The sequence below is a fragment of the Staurois parvus genome, unplaced genomic scaffold (genome assembly GCF_062004578.1).
Source record: "Staurois parvus isolate SC_StPar_1 unplaced genomic scaffold, SC_StPar_1.0 ptg000608l, whole genome shotgun sequence".
NCBI classification, from domain to species: Eukaryota; Metazoa; Chordata; class Amphibia; order Anura; family Ranidae; genus Staurois; species Staurois parvus.
In genome coordinates this window covers 818,998-843,753 of record NW_028318404.1, presented here as the reverse complement: position 1 = coordinate 843,753, position 24,756 = coordinate 818,998, and the positions used below count along the sequence as shown (strand labels likewise).

General features: G+C 42.5%; 1 protein-coding gene across 3 annotated transcripts in view; it reads right to left on the bottom strand.

Annotated features, from left to right (window-relative positions):
• Positions 1-24,756, bottom strand: part of SLC25A25 (solute carrier family 25 member 25) — a 44,494-nt gene that overhangs the window by 16,757 nt on the left and 2,981 nt on the right. The window contains exon 1 of one of the 3 annotated variants that reach the window (XM_089692933.1): positions 3,291-3,720. The exons of the other annotated variants lie outside the window; for them this stretch is intronic. Within the exon in view, the coding sequence (XP_089549059.1) occupies positions 3,291-3,473 (183 nt within the window). The 5' untranslated portion in view covers positions 3,474-3,720. Of the gene's footprint in view, positions 1-3,290; positions 3,721-24,756 lie in introns of those variants that run through there. 3 annotated transcript variants of the gene reach the window in all.

Genomic DNA, 24,756 nt, shown 5'->3' with positions numbered 1-24,756 from the left:
CTTGCTTGCAGGTGCCATGCCAAGCGTCTTCTCTGCTGCCCTATGAACCAGAGAATGTTTTGCATTCTCTCAATGAATGCTCTCCACTTCGTCCAATTAGAGAATACTTTGAATTCATTGAAAAAATGCCAAGCATTCTCTGAACAACAACTCTGCTAAGCAGGGTTCACTAGTAGCAGTGCTCACTACAGTGATTTCCAACTTCCAGAGGGATCCCACAGGTATGATATATGCATACTTACACTGATCCCTGGTGCCCAACCTGCTGCCCTTTGGCGTAGTTTTATTTGCCCTCGGGGCCTTTGCAGACACCAATCTGCATTTCCACTTTGCCCTATTATTGCAGTAATTTCTAGCAGCCTCATGTAATGTCACTGACTTTAGAATCATCCCCTGAAGCATGTTCTCAGTCTAGAACTTCTCCTATAGTATGTCCACAGACTGACCATCTCCTGTGTGTCTGATCATGAATATTCACTGGACTTTATGGGAGGCTGTTTGGTGATGTTTGTTAAATAACAAAAATGTCTATTTGGGAAAAAATTAAAAAAAAATTAAAAAAAAAAGGAACCTTGGTTACTTTACATCTCAGAATAATGCATAATGTAAGCTGGACTCGCAGGACAGATGAAGAGGTGGGACATCTCTTTCCGTACTTTTGACTTTTTACTCTTATTTCCCTCATTTCACTTCTCTTAAGTGTACCTTATAAAAGGGATCAACAAATCCCAGGCGCCAGGTTGTCACAGCGATCAGAATCCACGTCCTAGTGCCCGGGCCCCCACTGCCCTGCAATCCACCACCATGCGTCCTTAACTGGCCCCTCTCTCCTGCCCCACAGAGTGGAGCCCAGCCCAGTGTCCCAGGACCCCTCCCCCCTGGAGTCAAGGCATAGCCGTCTAATGCACACCTCTCCTGGGCAAAGAATCCCCCAAAACTCCTTGCACAGTCCCACAAAAGCTGGCCCACTGGAGAAGACCGCAGGCCCACCCCCCTCCACCCAACCATACTTACCCGGCCAAAAAAATTATTTGTTTGCAAGCACGGGGTTCCTGCTTTTACTATTTATCTTGGTATTCCGTTACTGAAAAAAAAAAAGCTACCTTTAGATGTATGGTTGTTAATGCTGCACCTCTGAAAGCGTTACATTTTTATGATATGTCACCTCACCTGCCTTTTTTAATCCCGTAAATGATAATCATTGTGCGGTTGGCCAAATTTGCTTGAATGGGTTCCATTTGTCAGCAGTACCAAATGCTACAGGGGGATCTTTTGCCATACCTGCAAAGCAGCACATGTACATCCCCCATCCTGCTTTGCAGCAAAGATGATCCCGTTATATTCTGCACCACAACTGGCTGCAACTCACGCAATTAGGGCTGTGGCACAGCATTTACAGGGTTAAAACAGGCAATCAGGTGGTGACATCACTTCCTTGCTAATTGTCAAGCCTCTAAAAAGCAATCCATCACAGTTCCCTTTTCAGAGTGGCAGCCACAGGTCTAAACTTCCCTTAGTCCAGAGAATATGCATATGTGGTTGACATGTTTGGGACAGCTGTTATTGTATAAGAAGGCCTGAGGTTTGTTTTAAATGTGCAACAAACTGCAGGTAATAGGGGGTGAAAGAACCATTAACCAATCTGGAACCAGACCCATCACAGCAAGTAATCTAAATACAAAGACCTTCTATAAGAACTGGAACAGACTGCAAGTCATGCGACACAAGGCTAGTTAATAATTAGGAGATAAAGCCTCTGTGATGCAAGCTAATGAAGATTAGTCAGATGATAGATAAGAGATCAGATCCACAGCCACGGAGGTCCACGTGAGTTTGTCCTGAGTATTGCATCAATGCTGCTACCCGGAATGTTCAAAGCTATGGCAGAACATAGATGCTTGGCCAACAATCTGACACTCCCTGGTACATTCTGACATTGATCAAAGAATGTCTCAATAAAAATGACAAAATACTTCTTTATCTCAATGCAAAAATTAACCAAACCACCATTAAAAAAGGCCTGCCACGTCTGACCGTGTTCTAAAAATGCTTACTGCCATTGATCAAGATTTTTTGTCACTGACCCAAAAACAGAATGCAGGCAGTGACAGATAAATGTATTTGAATAAAGAATATTGATAATATATCTAATGAGCCATAGATTAGTTTTTCTAATGGTTAAGCAAATTCACTGACAGAAGCCCCACTAAAAATTCTCAACCATCCAGGTAGGAAGCCCATTCACCAGCAGCTCCATCAGTATCTGCCGGCTCAGAATCCAGGACTAACCAGTGACAGTCCTTGTGCTCCAATTGTAGCTCAGTAACTGCTCACCCGACACTCACCTCTGAAAGGTGTCACATTCATTTAGGCTTAATGGCAGTGAATCAAGTCAAATGTGATCTTGTTCAGAAGGAATCAAACAGCTACAAGTTTCCCAAAATAAACTGCAAAAAAGCTATTTATATAAATGTGTACTTGAGTCATCTTAGTTGCCATATAAAATGTGAAAGTTGACAATGCAAGCTATGCACATGTTGCATGGATGTAATACAAGCACAAAAACTGCAGGACAGAAATGTGAGGAAGCGACTTGTCCTGGCAGAGTCCTATGTTAATATTTAATGCAATACAAGGATAGCTATGGGCGGCAATTAGGAGAGTATACTGCAGCAGAATATAGACAACAAATACATACACCCATTAGTATCAGAAGGCATAGAAAAGCAATTTGCCTGGCTCTCATTAGGTCTGTCCAGCCCCTGTATAGTGAATATGGCATGTTTTAAGAATTACTGCATATAACTTTTAGACATGAAAGGCCAATAACTAAAAATAGGGAAAATAATGAGAAATGTGTAGAATGGCAACAGTAAAAATCTGAAGAAAAAAAAAAAAAAAAAAAAAGTACTAGGACTGCTTCAATGAGTGACAAAACGAACAAGTGTGCAGCCAGGGAAGTCAGAATTCTGGAACTACATCCTTGTTCTAGGTCAGCGATTTTCATACTAACCCCTCTGGCATTGGTACCAGCAGCTTATGACACGTTGCCTTTAATTTCTGCAATTTCCCTTTAATTTCCGAGCCCTTTCAGTGTGGTCAATGAACTAAAACTGAAAGCCCTCTCCCAATATACGGCAACAACTAGAGAGGCAGCAGTTACACGCCTAGCATTAATTCCATTCCCAGTTCAAAGTCACTCAGTTTTGCAGTCTTGTGCGTTTCCATATTCCTCTGCTGAGTGACATCCACTGACATGCTTTGATGGTTCACTGACAAGAAAACTTTACCTGCTGCAGTTCCTTCCAGGGCGCCACCACCATCAGGACAATCTGGCCCTCATCAGCATCACTCTGTTCCTTCACATCTGTCCCCTCCGTAATAGAGGGACCATTTACATGATCACCGTCAGAGCCCTTGCAGGCTATCCAGGGAATATATGTGCCTAAGAACTCCCAGACTGATTTCAGCATCCTTCCTTTCGTTGGCAAATTAAGAAATGTGCAGACTGAGGAATGAAACCTCCAAAAACACACCCTTTAAACACCTGGCTGATTCTCTGCTTGTATGACACAGCAAAAAAGAAATGTAACACTGGAATTAGGAGCAGGAATGTAGCTGTGCAGCCAGCATCATGCAAGACAGTTAAACACCTGGAGTCTGGTTTGCCCTCACTCTGCAAATGCTCACACCAAAAATACTGAAGCCGGCTGCTCTGACTCTGCATTCACACTGCAGCAGGGTCTAGCCAATCACAGCTGTGGACATTAACACGCTCTGGAGTCAGACCAGTCAGCATCCGGCAATCCACAAGGAAATTCCAGCATCACTCATGGTCCATGAGGAGAAAACTGCAGCCTTAGTGTTGTCTAAGAAAGCTGTGTCATCTCTGTAGCTCAGGCTGGTGTATAAAGTGGGACTCGTTTCCCTTTAGGCTTTTTTCCCCAAATAAATGACAAGATTTACTTTAAGCTGTTTCATGTAAAGTGTTTAAAAACCTGCAACAAAATCTGATACCTACCACTAAAGGCCTCTGAAGAAAAAAAAAAGAAAAAAAAACCCCCACACACTGCTAGTTAGGAAATCAGAGACCACCAGCATCTACAAATTGGACAGCCCCACAACTGTATGTTCTTACAAAACAAAACAAAAAAAAGGATTGTAAAGACCACTCAGGTAAACAAAAGGAAGCGCATATGAGAAAATAAATATATATATATATATATATATATATATATATATATATATATATACATATACACATACATACATATATATACACACACACACACACAGATATTTAAAGTGTTAGTTCACCTTTACAGAAAGATGTAAAAAAGTGAACACTGTACTTGCCCCCAGGATTGCTGAGCCGACAGCTGGTGTAGCGATCTTGGAACCTGAAGTACCCTGTTCTCCTCCAGTCAGCGCTTCCATGATGGACCAGATATATTCTGATTGGTCAGCACTGTCACAGTGAATCACCCTGGCCCTTCCTGGAACGAACACATTGAAAAGCAGGGGATGTCCCAAATCCCCAGACCTGCTGCCGGGGTGCTCATAGATCAGCAACCCCAAGAATCAGTACAGGACAATTTTGTCTAACAGGGAACTAACCCTTTAACCAGTTCCCAACTGTGCTATAGCCAAAAAACTGCGCGGTCGGCTAGTTCTGGGAGGGAGTCTGAATGTCCTTCAGGCACAGCTGATCACATGACTACAGAACAGGCCAAACTGCTGTTTTACCATGTGACCAGCTGGGTACAGCAAGGGAAAATTGTCACCAGCACAGCGAGGATCACCAATATGGATCCTGCATGGTGCATGCAGGTGACATGCGTCGCCATGAAACTGTCGGCCACTGCACTAATAGGACCACTGTAGGTGTGTCCCCATTGCAGCTCACTTGGCAATCGGAGACACCCCCCCCCATCTCTAGGCAAGTCTATCTTCTGTCAGGGACATATATGCTACTGGTCATTGTTTCCAGAATCCAGCGCTGCTTTCAGCTGACACTATTACAATCCGGGGAGTACCAGGATACACGTGACCACAATGTCTATATCCCCGGGAATGCAGTTTATGTACATCTGATGGTTTTATTTTCGCAGTTTGTAATGTTTGTTTACATTGATTTGAATGCATTTTTGGAAGGAACATGACATCATGGGGCGGGGCCAAGCTCATTTCACTTCACTCTGATTGGTGGATGGTTTTCTAAAAAAGTTCTGCAGTTTGTCACAATTTGTCATATGCCTGATGAAGGGGTCCTGTGAGACTCCGAAACGTTGCCTTGCTGTAACTATGAGTGTTCATTAAAACTTTTGGACCCATATTGGTGATCCTCGGTGTGCTAGTGACATTTTCCCTTGCCGATTCTGTTCGGTTCCAGCTGACGGTCGCTGCAGCACCCACTTATACACACAGCCATTTTTAATTCAGGAACGTGTGCGTTTGGATTGTACACTTGCAGCTGGGTACAGCGTTGCATGACCGCGCAATTGTATGAGCATTGAAAACTGAAAATTGGTCTGGTCAGGAAGGGGGTAAAAGTGCCCGGTAGGCAAGTGGTTAATGTTAAAGTCATCCAATAGCCCCAAGACTACTGCCACCTTGGACGTGATGCCAGCAGCCTCAGGGGATTGCTCCCTCTAGTATTTCCCTTTACTCCTCCCCCAGAAACAATATAAAAAGGTTTTGTAGGGAGGTGAGGGAAGAGACAGGAGCGCTAGACCAACAGACAGTAATTGGACACTCCCAGGAGAATATAGGACTGATGTGCAGGGGGTGATAGGGCTGTTTAAGAAGATAACCTGAAGTAGTTATATCTGGCTAGCAATTTCATAGCCCCATTGCATATCAATATAGTTTAACCACTTGCCTACCGGGCACTTATACCCCCTTCCTGTCCAGGCCAATTTCCAGCGCTGTCACACTTTGAATGACAATTGCGCAGTCATACAACACTGTACACATGAAATTTTTATCATTTTTTTGTGACAGATAGAGCTTTCTTTTGGTGGTATCACTTCTGGATTTTTTTTTTCTTAAACCAAAAACCACTAAATTTTTGGAAAAACAAAAAAAACCCCCACACGTTTTTTTTTCTTAGTTTTTGTTATAAAATTGTAAATAAGTGATTTTTCTCCTTCACTGATATACGCTAATGAGACTGCAGTGGTGGGCAATGATAGGCTGCACTGATGGACACTGATAGGTGGCACTGATGAGGAGGCACTGGTAGGTGGCACTGATGGGCATTGACAAGCATTACTGAAAGGCAGCACTGATACATGGCACTGATAGGCGGCACTGAAAGGCAGCTCAGATGGGCACTGATATTTGGCATTGATGTGCACTGGTAGGCACTGATATTTGGCATTGATGTGGCACTGGCACAAGGCACTGCTGGGGCTACACTGATCATCAGGGCACATTGATCACCACTGCCCTGATGATCAGTGTAGATGTCCCTCCGCGGAAAGCAGATTACCGGCTCTCCTCTCGAGCTGTCAGCGTGACAGCTCAAGGAGAGAAATTCCGATAACCGGCATTTCCCTGTTTACATGTGATCAGCTGTGATTGGACACAGCTGATCACATGACTGAGCCGACATCTTCGGCTCTTTTGGTGATCCGCTGTGTCCGAGGGACAGCGCACCACCGATCACCACGCGCTCCCTGAGCCGCGCATGCGCGGTGAGAATAGGTCGACGTCATATGACATCCTCCCAGAATAAGAGAACCACATTGCACCAGTCATTGGACTATATGGCGGGCGGGAGGTGGTTAAAGAAAAGGAAAAATACAAGCTAGCATTTAAAAACACTTATCTACAATTGAAGTTGGTGACAAGGTCTCTAAATACATGCACTCACCTCATCTAAATACCATGTAAAAACAATGTGCTCGTTAGGGTGTTTTGTGAAAACAATTTTTCCTTTCTTAAAGCTTTATATTAGAAATCGGATCGGATATCTAGCATCAGTGTGATGACCCCCAGCAACCAGCTCTTTTTATTAAAACCTGAAATCTAATTGGATAAACATGGCCAACTCCTCTCTTCTTTTCCTACACTTGTATAAATGAGGCCCAGTGTTTCCCTTTTTAGGAAGCAAGTCCTCCATCATAATGAGCTAGAAACAGAATGGCCACTTGCCAAGTCACACTGACATTCAAAGAATTCAGTTACTATCAGCCTCTAAAAAAGGTAGGAGGATGCAGCCAAAGCCAAGTTCTCTCTTCGTGAATGCCGTAATCTACCTTATTACAAAATCTTGTGTATTTAAAGCCCAAAAAAAAAAAAAAACAAAAACAAAAAAAAACTTTAATTTCAGATAGAATAGGGAATGTTTAAAACAGGAAATGGTTAAAACATCTGTCAGTTTTACATTTTTGGTAATTTGTTTCCCATTGAAGAGATTTTCCTTCACTTCCTGCAAAACACCACAGGAAGCAGGATGAAATCTCTCCAAAGACAGGCAAGTCCCCTCTTAGACAGCCTTCTAAGACAAGTGATTGCATTGGACGATTTCCCCTGTGTTCCTCTTCTGGTGACAACTCCAAATTGATATTCCCTCATTTCTATCCCAGTGACAGCAGTCAATAGGACAAATAGAGGTTGGATCTCCTTAACAGGGAAAAAAAGCATTAGAACTCAACTGTCACTCTAATAAACTAATCTCCACAAATGTATTCATGATGTTCATAAAATGGAATACTTGACAGTTCAACTTCACAATACAATCTCTAAATTTAATAAGATTTGGTGCCCCTGAATCCCAGTCTCACCTGTACAGATACCTCTTTAATGCCTTATTAAACCACCTTGGGATACCCGGGACTGTCTGGAAGGATACATTCACATTCCCCCCCCCCCCCCCCTTCTGACTATCTTAATCTACCTTGTTTCTTTTTTCCTCTTCCTTTATAAATTTGGTTGTACAGCTTTTGCTGCAGACAGACAGTCTCCTATCTCTACATATAGTCTAATAACCAAAGTCAGGTTTTGATTTTCTCGTCTTGGTTTTCAACCGATAGTAACAATCTGCGATTTATATACTCGCGCAGTTGACTCCTTTAGCTGGGAATATAAGTGCTCCTAAGGAGACTTCTAGATTTATATCACATGAGGCATATTGATAGTAGGTTTGTCATATCTTACTCTATTGCAGGATGATTTCCTTTTTCCTCTTTACAAAGTAAGGAGATTCACTGTAAGCTACTATACATGCAACTTTTTTGAAAAATACATTAAAGATATTAATAGTAAAAAAGGTTCGGTCTGAGCATGTAGGCCCTTTACAAAATAATCTAGAGTGGGTGACTGGGGACAAAGAGAAGGCAAATTTATTAAATCCCTTCATCTCTGTGTATACAATGGAGCATGGGGGAGCTCTTGTCCATAATGGGCATGGTATTGACACAGCTCCAGATGATCCACGTTGGCTCACAATTGATATGATCCAAAAATATTTAGACAATAAAAAGGTGAATAAAGCACCTGGACCGGATGGCATAAACCTACGGGCCCTTAAAGAATTGAGCTCTCATTTCAAAGCCATCGTTTCTACTTTAAGAATTTTTAGGACTTTATTGACTGGCATAGTACCACTGGATTGGCAGAAGGCCAATGTAGTGCCAATATTTAAAAAGGGGTCAAAATCTTTACCAAGTAATTCTAGACTTTAGTTTAACTTCTATAGTTGGGAAGATACTGGAGAGTTTAATAAAAAGACCACATAGATGAGTTCTTGCTGGAAAAAAATATTTTAAGCAACAGACAGCATGGATTCATGAAAGACAGAAGTTGTCAAACAAATCTGATTTCTTTTTATGAGGGGGTGAGCAAAACCTTGGACAGAGGAGTGGCGGTGGATGTGATATACTTGGATTTTGCAAAAGCGTTTGACACAGTTCCCCACACATGGCTAATGTGTAAGGTAAAGTCTATGGGCTTGGAAAAATCTGTATATAAAATGGATAGAAAACTGGCTAAAAGATCGCATTCAAAGATTAGAACTAATGGTTAATGATTCATACTCTGAATGGTCTAGGGTTGTCAGTGGTGTACCCCGGGGTTCAGTGTTGGGACCCTTACTAAATATATTTATAAATGATATAAGGTCTGGGATTAAAAATCCCATTTCAGTCTTTGCAGATGACACCAAGCTGTGCAGTGGAATAACGTCCTTACAGGATGTCTCCAATTTACAAGCCGACCTCAATGCACTGTTTAATTGGGCAACTATGTGGCAAATGAGGTTTAATGTTGATAAATGTAAGGTGATGCACTTGGGGGCTAAGAATATCCATGCATCATACATACTAGGGGGGGTACAACTGGGGGAATCAATGGTGGAGAAGGATCTGGGAGTTCTGGTAGATCACAAGCTTAATAATGGCATGCAATGCCAAGCTGCGGTTTCTAAAGCGAGCAAAATCCTCTCTTGTAATAATAGAGGTATAGACTCCAGAGAGTGCTATTACCTCTGTACAAATCATTGGCAAGACCTCATCTGGAATATGCAGTTCAGTTTTGGGCACCAAGTCACAAAAAGAACATTGGGGAACTGGAGAAAGTACAGAGAGGGGCAACCAAACTGATAGAGTTGGTTCTGGCCCACTCAGTGGGTTGCTTTAGAAAAAAAAAAAAAAAAAAAAAAAAAAAACAACAAGGGCCTGGATTCTTTTTTGGATACAGAATATAACTGGTTACTATTTATAGGTAAAGCTGATCCAGGGAATATCCGATTGCCTCTTGGGGGATCAGGAAGGAATTTTTTCCAATGCAGGAGCAAACTGGATCATGCTTTGCTGGGTTTGCCTTCCTCTGGATCAACTGTGGGTGTAGGATTATCACTTTTTTTTTTATGGTTGAACTGGATGGACGTTTGTCTTTTTTTCAGCCAGACCAACTATGTAACAAAATGGAAACCCAACAGGGGTTCTACCTCATTTCTACTCTACCCAAAACAAGGTTTTTGCCTTTAAAGATATTTGATCTTTACTGGCAAGATTTTCCTGGGAGCAATATAGAATGAACTAAGATTACACTGCCTAGGAAAGAGTCTCCTTGTACGGCAATGACATGTTGTAATACCTGTCTGACCCACAACATAGCTGAGCGGTTACGGATTGTCAAGAACTTTGTCCACTACACAGGGTACAAATTTAATTGGTCCACATCACTATATTCCCTATGAACCTAGTACTTCCCTTTGTAATGGGTGCTGCTATTTTAAAAGTATCAGAAAATATAAACGCAGTGTTTGTCCCTACTGTGACTAGCGGGTTCATGCATCTCTCCCTGTACTGTGCAGATATATATCTTTACAGCAGTAGACTGCCTGCATGCAGCTCCTTGTTAGACCAAAAACAAAAAAAAAAAAAACAAACACTGTACAGGGTCACACTGTATGTGGCTCTGTACCTTTGCGAATGAGTCCTAGGTGAATGCAAACAAATTCATATCATTATAGGATAACCAGTTAACAGGAAAGTAGACTCAGGTTCTACTCAGTACACCGTTCCCTACCCGACAATTGGAGGGCGCTTTTCAGGCACTGAAAAAACACTTACTATGCACCCCCTTTTAGAAACTGTGGGAATCTGGCTTTAGAGAAAATATAAGATTGGCAAATTATGTGCATGCATGATCAGAATGCCAGTCAGTTCTCAAAAAATGACCCATGCATGCCTGACCATGATTATGTACTGCGCAATCTAAAACAGTCAGTCAAGGATATCATTATCAGGTAATCAAGTAACTACATACAATGTTTGGCTGACAAGAGGGCTTGAAAGATCCTCCTGGAGCTCTGTTAAGGCCTGGCAGTGACAGAATTTGGATTAATTACAGAACTATTCAGTTCTGAAAGAAAGCCTTCCATATATCAAAAGATCTCTGCTGTACAGACAAATAGTTTGGATGAAATGACAATTGAATCCAGAATGATTTATCTACTGTAAACTGACCACTAACCCAAAGAACACAAACTGCTCAGATTGTTGTGAATGGAAAGGTGAACAAGAGCATCTTCTGATGAGGAAATAGATCACTGTATGCAAAGATCTTAAATGGATTCCAGAAATGATAGAACAAAGCACATTAATAAGGTTTATCTTCAGTAAACGAGACCCTGATTTTGTGTGAATATTCAGCACCATAACACACAAGACCAGGACAGTGACCTCCTGAGATGAAAGGAAGTGGGGCACTCCAAAAGGGTTTATATTAACCTAACCAAAATCTGATAGCGGATCCTCCTCATGGTGGGAGCGTAAAAGCAACATCCTCAGGGCACGGTGTGCTCGTCAAGATTTTTGTGGACATTTTGTCCGATTCTTCACTAAACCAGTTTGGTGTATCTATGCCCAAAGTTTATATTCGTTTCCACAATTTCAATTTTTGCTAGCCTATTAATCTTGATGAGACTGATGTTTTTAAAGTGTACTTTGCAGAATGTAAGGTAGTTAATGAGTGGGGAACTTCACAATCACTATGCCTTGTCAATCACTGCTGTGTGACATTTCACAGAGACTGCCTTCTTAACGACATAGGTGCTGAGAGGAGTTTCAGGAGACGGAGTCAGTACAGGAATCACTGCATGCAAACAGTAAGGTGCCGAGGAATATGTAATCCTTAGAAATTAAAGGTGAACAGCAGATGAGAAGCAGCAAAGCATGCAAGGAATCCACAATGTTGTGGAAATATGGCAAGCAGACTGGCAGAAATCACAACATGAAAAAATGAGATTTTTCAAGTAAGTTTATATTGGATTGTCAAATATAAATATTGTTTTCTAGTACAATACTGATGCTATTATAAATTCAAGTGTACGATGTGACCACAGATCTTCAATGGGCAGCAGTATGTTTATTACATATGTAGGATTTACTTCCTGATTCGCAGCAAAACTATGGTTCTAGTCTCTCCCTATAGTGGTTATCTATATATCAAGTAGAACACTCAACAAGCCTTGCAAATTAGATTGTCGAGATCAGATCAATTAGTTAAGAGTATTCTTGTACTTATCGAACATTTAAAATTATTTCAAATGGTGAATTTAACAGCCCAAATGGGAGTAAAAATGAAAAGTTCAATGGTAGAGTTTACAAAAGCTTTTAAAAGAAAAAAAAAAAAAAGTTTTTTTTTTCACATTTAGCCCTGCTGCAGGCTCACTTGTCAGGTGGAAGCACTTGGGCGGCTGTCACCTGATTGTTTCCACACACCCCACTACAGTGCCGTCCTCAACTTTTTGTCCCCTATGTAATGGAAAAAAAAAATAAATTTAATTGTAAAAATGTAAAGTTACACTCAAGTATATACTCCCTCCCAAAAAAAATTTGAGGCCCCCCACATAAATGCATGTACAGACATAAAAAGCACACACTGGGATGCCTCCGCGTGAAACCAGCAATTGCAATACACGTTACACATCGCCACGCACGGCAGAATGAGATCAATAATTCTAGCATCAGACCTCCATTAACACTAAACTGGTAGGTTTGACATGTTGGATATTTACTTGGTGCAACTTCATCTTTTACCAAAAAAATTTGGTAATTTCATGCCTTTTTGTGCCTTGAAATTAACTTAAGTACATTTTTTTTACTGAAAAGTTGTGGTAATATCGTGAGCCTCCTCCAGGCCTGGGCCAAAAAGGTTATCCCCCAAAAATGGTAATGCGCATAAACGCAACTTGGACGCTGAATCCCCCACCCAGGTCTTTAACCACAAAGCTCGCCTAGCGGAGTTAACCAGGGCTGAGGACCTGGCCGCAAGCTTGACCGATTCTGCCGAGGCGTCTGCCAAAAACCCCGCCGCTTTCAGAAGCAACGGTAGTGATTTTAGGATCTGCTGCCTCGAGGTTCCTGCCGCTAGGCGATTCTGTAGTTGGGCTAACCAGCACTCCAAATTTCTGGCCACACAAGTCGCCGACAGGGCTGGCTTCAAACTGACTGAAGAGGATTCCCAGGCTCTTCGCAACAAAACTTCCCCCCTCGTCCATAGGGTCCTTTAAGGCCCCCATGTCCTCAGATCCGTCCTTTTCGAAATCCTGGACAAAGGGGCATCTAATTTTGGAACCTTGTTCCAGGGTTGCGAGGGGTCCTCGTCAAAGGGGAATCTCCTCTTTAGGGCACCGGAAAAGAAGGGCCTCCTCTCCGGGCTTTCCCACTCCTGTCTGATAGTTTCAACCAAGGAACTATGGACCGGAAAAACTCTGGCTTTTTTAGCATGAAGCCCCTGATACATGAGATCATGCTTCGACAAGGTCACTTCTTCCTCCTCTATCTCCAGAGTTTCATAAATTGCTTTCAAAAGCTCGTCCACCTCTTCTAGGGCCAATCTATACTTAGAGCCTGAAGAGGTGGGGGCTTCCTCCTCCTCGGACCCTGAACCTAACTGGGAAGATGTCCGAGATCGAGGAATGTCTTCCTCCTCTTCCGGAACTACCTGCCGGGAGGGCATGATCCCCAATGCAGACTGCGAACCAATCTCCAAAGGAGACTGAATCCTATCCAGAAGGGACCTAAACGCCTGAAACGTTGCCGACATATCCTCTTTAATAGAGGACAAAACTTTATGGCATGTTGTAAAAGATTCGTCTCTAACAAGACTATCAATGCAGTTTCGGCATAAAGGCTTCTCATATCCTGCGCCTAACTTGGCCGCACACACTGCACATCTCCTCTTTGGGGCCTGTACTGGGGTCCTGTCCTGTGTTTTAGTCTAAAGAAGAAATGACAAAAAAACAGAACTAGGTACTTGAGAGGAACAATATCCCAGGACCCCCACTGCATCCAGTACTGTGGAAAAAAATTGCAGCGTACCCCAACACCCACAAACTTGGGGACTTAAGGGACCTCCTAAAAACACCCCCCCCAGGAATATAGCATAAAGGGGAGCCTCCCCAAGCTTACCTGGGAGGAGCCGGTACCGGGACCTGGGTCAGCCTGAGAAGGTCCTGCTTCCATCATCCCCCTGGCGTGGAGACAGCGCCGCCGCTCCGCACGCCCACCGGCTTTTAATTCCCCTGGTGGTGCCTGCGCCTCTGGAGATCGGAGCCGCGTCTCCGGCGCCGACGTCACTGGCGGACTTCCGGCCTGTGGAGCGCATCCGCCCTGCTACTTCCGGTTGCTGGAACGCAAGGCCGCGCCCAACCGGAAGTCCCGCCTCTCCCCTGCACATTCAACTGAATGCCGGGTCCGAGGAGAGGCCACGATCGGGGCAAGCCCCAGTGACATGCGGCAGCGCCGGTTACCCACCTGGGCCTGAAGGACACCACCAGATGCCAGCCCCACCACGTGGAAGGCACCGGGGACGGAGGTACAGACCGCACCACACCCTTCCAGGCCAGCCTTCCTGAGGGTGCGAGGATCACCCTGGCTCCTACTGGCGTGCATCCTTCCAGCTCAGGAAACACAAAAAACTGGATGTGAGGCCCGGAGGCCTGCCTTTTAAAGGCATGGGGGATGGTGTGTTTCCTGATCCGGAGGGAGGAGCCCAAGGTCTCAGATGGCTGTCCTGGAAGACGTAGGAGAAAATTGTAACTACATTATTTTATTCTCTAGGGCAGCCTTTCTCAACAAGAGTGCCTGGAGTTTTCCTCAGGAGTTCCTTGGCAAAATGTATAAATAATTGCCCAATGCTTGCATACTACAAGCCAACAGGTGAACAAGCCTGCCTTTTAGTTACACTTCTAGCCACCAGCGTCCTGGCAACCAAAGTTATCAGTTGATGAGGATGTCACCTGCCTGCACAGCATCCTAGTTTGACCCTCCACTGCCCCTCTCCATCAGTGCTGGTTGTTGCTGCATTATATAAAACTATTCAAATAGTTTCATATTTTAGAATGGGGCGCCCTTTAAAATGGACAGTCTTGAGGCACCCCATTCTAAAATGGGGTGCCTCTAGACCAGGGGTGTCAAACTAGAGGCCCTCCAGCTGTTGCGAAACTACAAGTCCCATCATGCCTTGGCCTTTCGGAATCATGCTTGCAACTGTCAATCTTGCAATGCTTCATGGGACTTTTAGTTTAGCAACAGCTGGAGGACCGCCAGTTTGACACTCATGCTCTAGACTGTCCATAATTTTAAAGGGTGCCTTGATTGAAAAAAGGTTGAGAAAAACACTGCTCTAGGGTCTCTGCTGTTAGAAAATATATAATGTTTTGGGGGTTTTATGCAATCTTCAGGCCTAGAATTGCAGAAAGACGCAAAAAAGGGCTCTGGCAGTGAAAGGGATAAAAAGGATAAGTTCACATTCAGAAACAGGTTACATCTGCCACCCGTTTTAGGGCGTAACATGTTACTGCAGTGGCTCAGCAATCCGAGTCCTCTGTGTGGCAGCAGTATGGGGAGAAGTTCCCTGTACCAGCTCTCACTTTTTGAAAAGAGCGCAGCTTTGCAGGGCTCCACCCCACACAGCAGCAGCATCATTCATTCACAGAGTTCAGTGACTGAATCAACTATAAGTACCAACATTCTTTGTGGGTGTCGGCTCATAGTCCTCAATTAACTATCACAGTGCTGGTGAGAGCTGTGAAAGTTCACTTCTTCCTGTCAGTGTAAAGCTGCCAGCCTGTACAATGTATGGGCAGATTACACTGACAGTCTGCAGGAGTCCTACATGGCATCAGTGATCTGCTGATAGCTGGTGCAATGCTTTCCAAGCTCCCTCAAAACAAATAAAAAAAATGTGCATTTATTATGTTCTCTTTTAGATGTGAAATTGTCTTAACAGAACAGACACCAGAGCTCGATTCGGCTTCTCAGCATGCGCTTGTACTGAGCACCCAAGGGCTTCCATGTGCGAGCGTAATCTGAAGGAATAAAGTTTTTTTGTTTTTTTCCTTATTAAAATGTTTAAGTCACCATAAAGCCAACTTTGCTTTTAAAAGCCAGCCACCCAGACATTCCTAAAAGCACCTAAGATTTAAATACGATTTTGATTTAAATGTATTATCTGGCCAAGTAGATTGGACCCCAATTTAGTCCATGGGCAAAGTAATTTTTTCAAAAATTTCCACATCCCTGATTATTGCAACTGTACTTGATTCTTAAGGGATTTCCTTAAGAGGCACATCATGGAGACTGTTTGCTGTGATGGAAGACACTTTTTTATGCGCACACACATATGCTCTATGGGTTGCCTCTTAAAATCAAGTAACAGTCTGTGTTTGCTGTGATAGGGGATACTTTGTTATGCGCACACAAAATCAAAACAGGTGAGAGCAGGATGTCCTCAGCAGTAGGTATCTGCAAACAATGTAATTAGTGTTGCACTCCAGCACAACCTAATGGAGTGTCTTGTGACATCTACAGTATAAAGACTAGATGGCAAACAGAAATGTTTTTACTCATCACCATAAATCAATGATCCTGCATTGAGCCCATCACCATTATCAGACTTTATGGTACACCAGCATGATAAGTACAAAGCAGTGTGTAAAAATCAAACAGCTTAAGTGATTGTAAGGTGGGAAAAAAAAAAAAAAAGTTTATCCTTCTCTGCTCTGGGCAACGGTTTAATGGTTTTGCACAGAGCAGCCCAATTCTCTCCTGGGGTCTGCCTCTTCCCAGTGTGCCTCCAGAGGAAGCCGCATTGGCATACCTGAAGGTCCTGATCCTGAGCTGTGCTGCCTGTGTCTATGGATGCCCCAAAAAGCGGGCTGTGATTGACAGCAGCAGGAGCCAATGGCTCCCCCACTGCTGCCATCTCTGAGTCAGGGAGGAGAGAAAGACCGCACTCTCAGACACAGCACTGAATCAAGATTAGGCTCAAAGCATGAAAGTTTACATTTTTTTTTTTTTTTTTTTTTTACAAATACTTCAAGGCCTCATGCACACAGTTATAGGATAAGTATACCTTTTGGGAACATGTTACATGTTCCACCCATTTTTAGGGTGGAACACGTACCATGTTCCCGATCCTGCGGCCAACACCCACTGGCCCTCTCCCCATGACAGAAGTACGGGGAGAGGTTCCCTGTACAAGCTGTCACTTTTCAAAAAAACTGCGCAGCCGTGCATGGCTCCACCCACACAGCCACGTCATTCATGCACAGTCCTCTGATCAATGGACTACAGGTCCCAAAAGCCTTAGCAGCTGTCAGCTTGTAGTCTTCAATGAACTACCAAACTGCTGTGGTAGTTCACGGATTCTTCCTGTCAGAAGTACCGGCTTGATCGAATGGGATGTACAAGCAAGTAGATGCACCGACAGTCTGCAGGAGACCTACATGGCATCAGTAATCTGCTGATTGTTGGCGCAATGCTTTAGAGGCTCCCAACACAAAAAAAAATAAATGCACATTTTTTTCACCTTAAAAAAAAAAATAAAATGTGCATTTATTATTTTTTTTGGAAAGGTGAACTTATTCTTTTAAAGGGCTGCTTCCTCCATATTAACTTGCGTGTCAATGCACACACAGGCATTTAGAGGCAGGAGCAATTTGAGGCAGAAAAAAACCCACAGGCAGCAAAAAAAAAAAAAAACAAAAAAAAAAGAAAAACCCAACCCCACACACACACACCATGTTTAAGTGTGTGTTAACGGTAGGTGCATCAAGCAGTCTGTGTGCCTGTTAAAGAAGATTCACCCTGTGTAATAAGAACCTGAAAGAAAAAAAAAAAATTCCAATCCCTCTCCATTCTATCCCAAATTTAAGTTTTACTTTAGTTACACTTTAAAGCTACACTCGAAGTACAACTACTGTAAACACACAAAATTAATAAGGGAGCAGTTTTATCTAGAGGATTTTTATTTGTCCATCCAGTTCTGATATTTACTCAGCTCTGCCAAACAGCATACATGCCGAGCACTGAGCAAAAACAGACCACAAAAGGGCCTTTACAGACGACTACATATAGAGGAAGTTACGGCAAACAGCGCAAGGGTCCCGCATAAGACAGTTTACACAATCATTCCATGGAAAGGGCCTTGAAAGATTACAATGATTATCACTACTCTTTACACACAAGTCTCCCCCTCAGAACTCTCTGGGCTAGGGATACCTGTTTTCTGCTGCACGTACATAAAGACTCCTGTGTGCGTCAGCAGGGTGGGAATGGGGGAAGGGTGAATCATTAGCATTTCCTATGGTAATGAATTGCATCATCTCCATGTTATTTCAGGCATCCCTGGAATAGGAGTTGCCCTGGGGCATCCTCTTGTCATGCTGTTAATAGCCTCCCTTTGCTAAATAGAATTAACATTACTTCACAGGAGCCACACATTCTACACTGCAAGGCTCCAGGGTAAATGGCACTTCTTGGTGATGGAGGTTTCCAGTGCAGCCACCAATTCAGTGGCTTTGAAGCAAGACATTTTTCCTGTGAGATAATGGAATGCTTGAAGCACTGATATGGGAAGGTTTACTTTGTATATAACAAAGAACTGCATATTCCTAACCCATCACAGCTGATGGGTCAGCCAATATTTATCCAGCATCTGTCACTCTACAAACATCCATTCATTTAGGCCCTGAAAGCCAGAAAATCTGCTCACGGTCACACCGCTCAGGTATACACGGAAGCCGCAACGCATCGAATAGCAACCAGACTTTCATTTTAGTGAATAAAAGCTGAAACTTGCCTGGTTAGTTGACATAATTCAACATGGACAAAGTTACAGATATAACCCAATGGGAACTGAAGAAGAATGATGCTGGAAATGCAAGACTGCAGTGTCACATGAAATGGATTCATGAGATGTCTGCCCATTTATAAAGGACTAATAAATCTTCATAGCAACCAGATCATTTTCAACCTGAACTAGAAGAAAAACAAACGTGGAATATGGTTTCTATGAGTGATGGCCATGCACTGAAATATGCCTTTCTATGCCCTCAAACTAGATACTATTAGATGAACAACAAGCCTTTTTTAGGAAGTAAAAAATAAAAGACATATGCTGTATACCTATAAACCAAGACAACAGGTCAGGTTAGCTGCTATGGACAGTCATGCTTCCTGTGCCCCAGTGTACTAATTACCATCCTTTAATAAGCATTCCTGGATGGCTTCCAATAAGCTGTCTTTGGCTTTAATGAGCTTTCTCTAATGAAATAAACCTTACATCAGGTCCGCTAGAAAGCTACAAGATTTACAAGTGTTAGGCTCCATTCACATCTGAGTGCAGTGTTTTTCACGCATATTTTACTGTGGCTGTTGCACGTTTTCATACAGAGCATTTAGCAGTTTGAGCTTTGGCGGGTTTCTTTTTTTTTTTTTTTATTAGCCAATAGAGAAAAACATCATCTGTTGCATCATTTGTTGCTAGGTTTTTCTGCTTCAGCTTTTTCATCAGCTTGTTTTAGATAATTAAAAAAATGAATAAATGTAAAATTACACAAATAAAAATCTTAAATACTTGTAAAAAAAAATATTTAACCCATAACCTTAAGTTATAAAAACAATTTTTTGTTCAGGCGATTATTATTTTCTTTTAAGATCAGAGGTGAATTATTTACATATGTATTTTACATTTACTCATTACTATTTCGAACATGTTCATTTGCGTAGAAAAATCACACAAATACGTGCATTAAATCACGTGACAGCATGCAATTTTCTGTGAGAATAAAAAAAAGCCACCAAAAAACGTGCAAATCTGCCCAATTTGAGCTACAAAATTAGCTACACAATGTTTGAGCTTCAGGCGACTTGGAGTGGAGATGTGAACCATCTTCAGAGCAATACTGATTTCCCCCCCCCCCCCCACCACTCCCATTTTGGAGCTTCGCACTACAGAAACTCAGGTGTGAATTGGGCCTTAAATGGCTCTTCCGACTCCGGAACAAGTGAAGAAAACTGGCTTCCACTAGTTAATGGAGGATGGAGCTTTGATATTGTTGAGGAAAACCCCCGTTCAACTAAAGGCGAGCAGAAAATAAGCTTGTTTGGTCTAGCAAGGAAAAAAGAAACCCAAAACACAATAGATACAGGTTTAGGCGTCCAAGTACTTCCTTGTCTTTTCCCACAAGGAGGAGTCACTAGCCTACAAGACTAAGTCACATTACATGACACTACACTTCCTCTTCAGTTTATCAGGAGACTGGTATTGGTGGGACTCCCTTTAATAGATTGCGCACCCCTCCCCACCTCATGTCTACCATACAGTTGGCTAGTTAATGTTTGCCAATTAACCTGTTGCCTCAAACCAGATCAGAAGATAGAACTCGCCATCTAAGAAACAATCAGTGTTCCTATAGAAACATTTCAAGAACTCATCACCTACATTTGGGAAATGAGAAAGCAGACGTTTACATTTGTTATCAATAGAAAAATTGTTTCTTTGTATATCAGATAATAATGTATGGGATTATGTTACCAACGCTCCTCCTCCCGACAGCGTCCTAAAGCCTAGTACACGCGATCAGAAAATCAGATGAAAAATACCACTTTTGAAGCAAAGACACCGCTTTCGGCTGAAATTTTTTGAAGGGAGAAACACAAACATTTTTTTCGTAAGATACCAGGACTGTACGATTTTCATTTAATCAGTACAATATTCACCCAGAAAAAAAAAAAACCCAGACCATCATTCTTCCAATATTCTCATCATGTGTACCAGGCTTAAGTCATGGCTGTCACTGTGCCATGCGAGTGCATTACTAATACAGCAAAAATAATTTCTATTTCATATTTTATTCCACTAGCAAATAAAAGACAGTACAGTTATTTGTGCCCATAGTCATTTGGAGCAACACATAGGAAACTGCTGTGATTTCATTCCATCCTTGCTGATATTGCCATGCCATGTACACAAATCAGAGAACAAGCTCTTCCTAGTCTTGAAAGTGTCTAGACCCCTTAAAAAGCACCCCCACCAACCATTGCAATAACATGCAAGTAAACCATTCCTTACAACCTCTGAACATCAGCCCCTTGCTGGCTCCAGTCCTCAGTTCTAACAGCGGCTGCATCACCCATTAGTGGTGTTTAGGTACAGCTTCCCATTGGCTGGCACTTACTAACCAGCCTGAACTTAAACCGGTACCTGGACCACTACACCACTTATAGTGGTTGCAATTCCCAGGCATCAAACCTATACAAAGACTTTCTAAAAAAAAAAAAAAAGGCCTTAATTTACCAAAATGGCACTAACAGGCCAAAATGTAGGTGAACAGGGTAAAAAGGGGACAACTACCCTTTTGTTTCCGTCTTCTAGACACTTGTTTCTCAATTCACCAAGAAAACTGTAGAGGGATGATGGGTAAGAAGACTATAAAAGGAACATTAACCCATCTTTTATTTCTTACATAGTGGTCAGTACTGCTGAAACATAGATGGGAATATAAGGCAAACCCCCTTCTTACTCCAACCACAAATTTTACCATTTGATTTTTCTATAATCACAGGGCACAGACCTTTACAAAGGACATCATCAACCAGCTGTGTCTATGTCTAAAAGCCCTGATAGGGGAATTGGTGTAAAGTGGGTGGCTGGAATTTATCAACAGTAAAAACAAAGTTAAACAGGAATAAGCAGTCCCAGCAATCTGATTCAAGTTCTGCTTAAAAATGAAGTTAGACGCAAGAGACATAGGAAGGGACTATTCACACTATGTGCATTGACTGGCATTTTTCTACATTTGATAAACACCAGTCACTACAAGAGCACATAGAAAACAATGGCCTTCTTTGTACCCTGGGCATTCTGCAATGCTGCCTGCATTTTTCTGCAACACTCCATTGAGGTGCATGGAAGTGAATGAAATGTCACTTTAACATTTCAATAGAGTAAAAGGGAAACTGTGTTCCATTGTAACACCACAAGGCACTATCCCCACTAACACCAGCCCACATGCTAGAGTGCAGTTAGTGTGAATGTGCCCTAAATGTACTTTTTTTTTCAGTGTGAAGTCCTGAATTTGACTTGGTACTGTATAGCACTGATCACAGAGGGGGAGGGAGAAATAGGAAAGAGCCAATTAAACATACCGCAGCATCCTGAGAGGAGGAGAGAGCAGAGTGACTATGGTGAGCTCATCACTGTGCTGTTTCTCCTTTCACTGTCTAGTCACAGGCTGGGGATGGAGAGGTGACTTGTAAGTTGTACTGGACTTTAGAAGACTTTAGGCAGGGTAATGCTGTGGGGAAGAGCAGCGAGTCTTAGGAACTGATGGACAAAACTTCAAATCAAATAGTCCCTTTACAAGTATTTAGCCATTTTCCCTTTTAATCTCCCCCAGTCTTTTACTGTACACATACCTGCATCATCCACACTGTCTGCACATGCATAGAACCATTTATTCCTACAGAAAGGACATCTATCAGTGGGAAAGACAGACAGCCTCTTCATAGGAATTAATGGAATTTTCTCTAGGTATGCACAAACACTGAGGGACTGGCTGGGAGTTGCAGCAGAGGAGCCACAGTGTGGATCTTGTAGAAATACAGACAGGTCAAATGGCAGAATGGGGGGTGCAGATACAAAAACAGAGGGATCATGGACATTTTTTTTTTTATCAGCATGTTTTTTTTCTATGGATCTGAACACAGTTCTAGTGTTTGCGATGGTGCCCTTGCACACAGCACATAAAGATCAGTACACTCACACTGCATTAAGATCCATAAAAAACAACATACATATGCACATGTTCATAGACTGAACATTGATGCATAAGTGTCTGTATGTTCTATGTGTGAGCACAAGCACCTAAAGCAGACAGTCACCCATGACTAGGACTCTCCCCCCAATTGGGGGAATATGAAAGATATATATATATATATATTTCCCCCCTTCATGTTTGACTTCCTGCATTGCGATTGCAGACAGCCAGCGGGATCTATAGGACCTGGGCCTTTTCTTCTTGCAGGCATTGCACACACAGAAGACCAAGATAGTAGCACGGGGGCACAGTGACAATGAGAACATTGGCCTGTAAGGACAAAGCTGGGCTTTAGAATGCTTTTTTTAATCTATAGAAACCAAAGAAGAAAAAAAAAACCCCATACCAATAAGCTAGGTAAGGGTGACGTTCCTCTTTGGGAGAAGGAGCACTCTACACCTACTCTACAGAGACTCCTCCCCTGCAACAACCTATATGATTTCTACCTGGTTGTGCAAGCAAGATCACCAGCACCATCAATCCGGCTGCAAAACTAGATACGTTTCATCAAGAAAAAGGGCAGCAGCATATTTGATTTATTTCAGGTACTTCTCTAGCGCTGTCAATTTCCAAACATATATTGTACATTCACCTCAGTCCTCAACCCTCAAGGGGCGTACAATCTAAGGTATGGGAGAGTTTATTACATGTACCACTGTACAACATGAACAGATACTTTTGTAGTCATTTCAGTGGTTACGGTTGACCTCATTCACATGCACGATCACAGTGAAGATTTATAACTCAGGCCTTCCATATGGTATAGTGATCTGTACAACCATGCAAAGGTCTGTTTTCAGCTGACTGGGATGCAGACATTCTGTGCAGTAGCGTGCAGGCAACCTGTTGAAATCAATGGCAGGCAAGCTGGCTACAGGGACCTCACACACATCCTAGATTGTACATCTGTGCAGGTCCGATGCATGGATCAGAACACAGTCTGTCTGCATCCTGATCCATGCATTGGACCGGCAAGGAAGTGCACTTCAGGATGCATGTGGTGTTCTGTTCAGCTGTCTTCCCAGCTTTGATTTCAACAGGTTGCTCGCACATCCTGGGCTGGGGAAGCCCTTCGCAAGGGAGTACGGATCAGTACTCCCCTGTGAACGACACCATGTGCTTTTGGGACTGTTAGTTGCGTTAACACATTTTTGTGAGTGCTGACTGATTTTGATTTAATTCAGCTGTAATTAAATTCTAAAGTTGGCCATACACTATACAATCTATTTTATAAAACTATATATTAGGATGACAACCTTAAATAATCCAATCAGATAGTTGATACACTACACAGTTGATAGAGCAAATGATGGCCATATACACTTCAATACTCTTCGATTGTAAGCTCCAAGGAGCAGGGCCCTGCTAACCCTCTTATATTGAACTGTATTGTTGCTGTATTGTCTCCCTTTTTATTGTAAAGCGCTGAGCAAACTGTTGGCGCTATATAAATCCTGTATAATAATCTGATTGATGTGAAATTTGATCAAAAAACTGGAACAAATAACAAAACCTTCCCTCCCATTGCTTTACATTAAGATAATCGACTGTTGCATCGGTCGGTAGCACAGCGCTCATGAATTGGACTGTACTTCAAATCACGGAGTTTGAGATTGTATGGTGGAAACAGATGTAATGGATAACTTACAATTGTACCTTGAAACTAGCAATTGAAATCCACTTCCCTGTGTGTGGCATATTGACCAAATGTTAATGACTAAAAAAAAAAAAAAAAAAAAAAAATTATTCTCATCAGATGTCAATGGAAAATTGATTTATTGAAGTGTGCATGGCCACCATACAATCAGATTGTGTAGTATTATAGTTACAAAATGTCAATTTTTCTTCCAATCAATGTGAGATTCAATCAAAACAATCAATTCCACAAACAAAAATCCATAACCTCCCTTCCCACATATTTAATTGTCAGCACCGAGATACTATCATATTTATGAGCAAAGTATTTGGATCCATAACATGAGATTATATGGTGGAATTGAGCTTTATTCCGCCACAGTAAGTGGCTCCACCATCCCCCACCCAGGCACTGCCAGTATGGTGGAGGTGCAAACACACCCACTGGCTGTCTGGCCTTTGGGTCCTGGCAGAGCCTGCCAGCACATGATCATATGCCC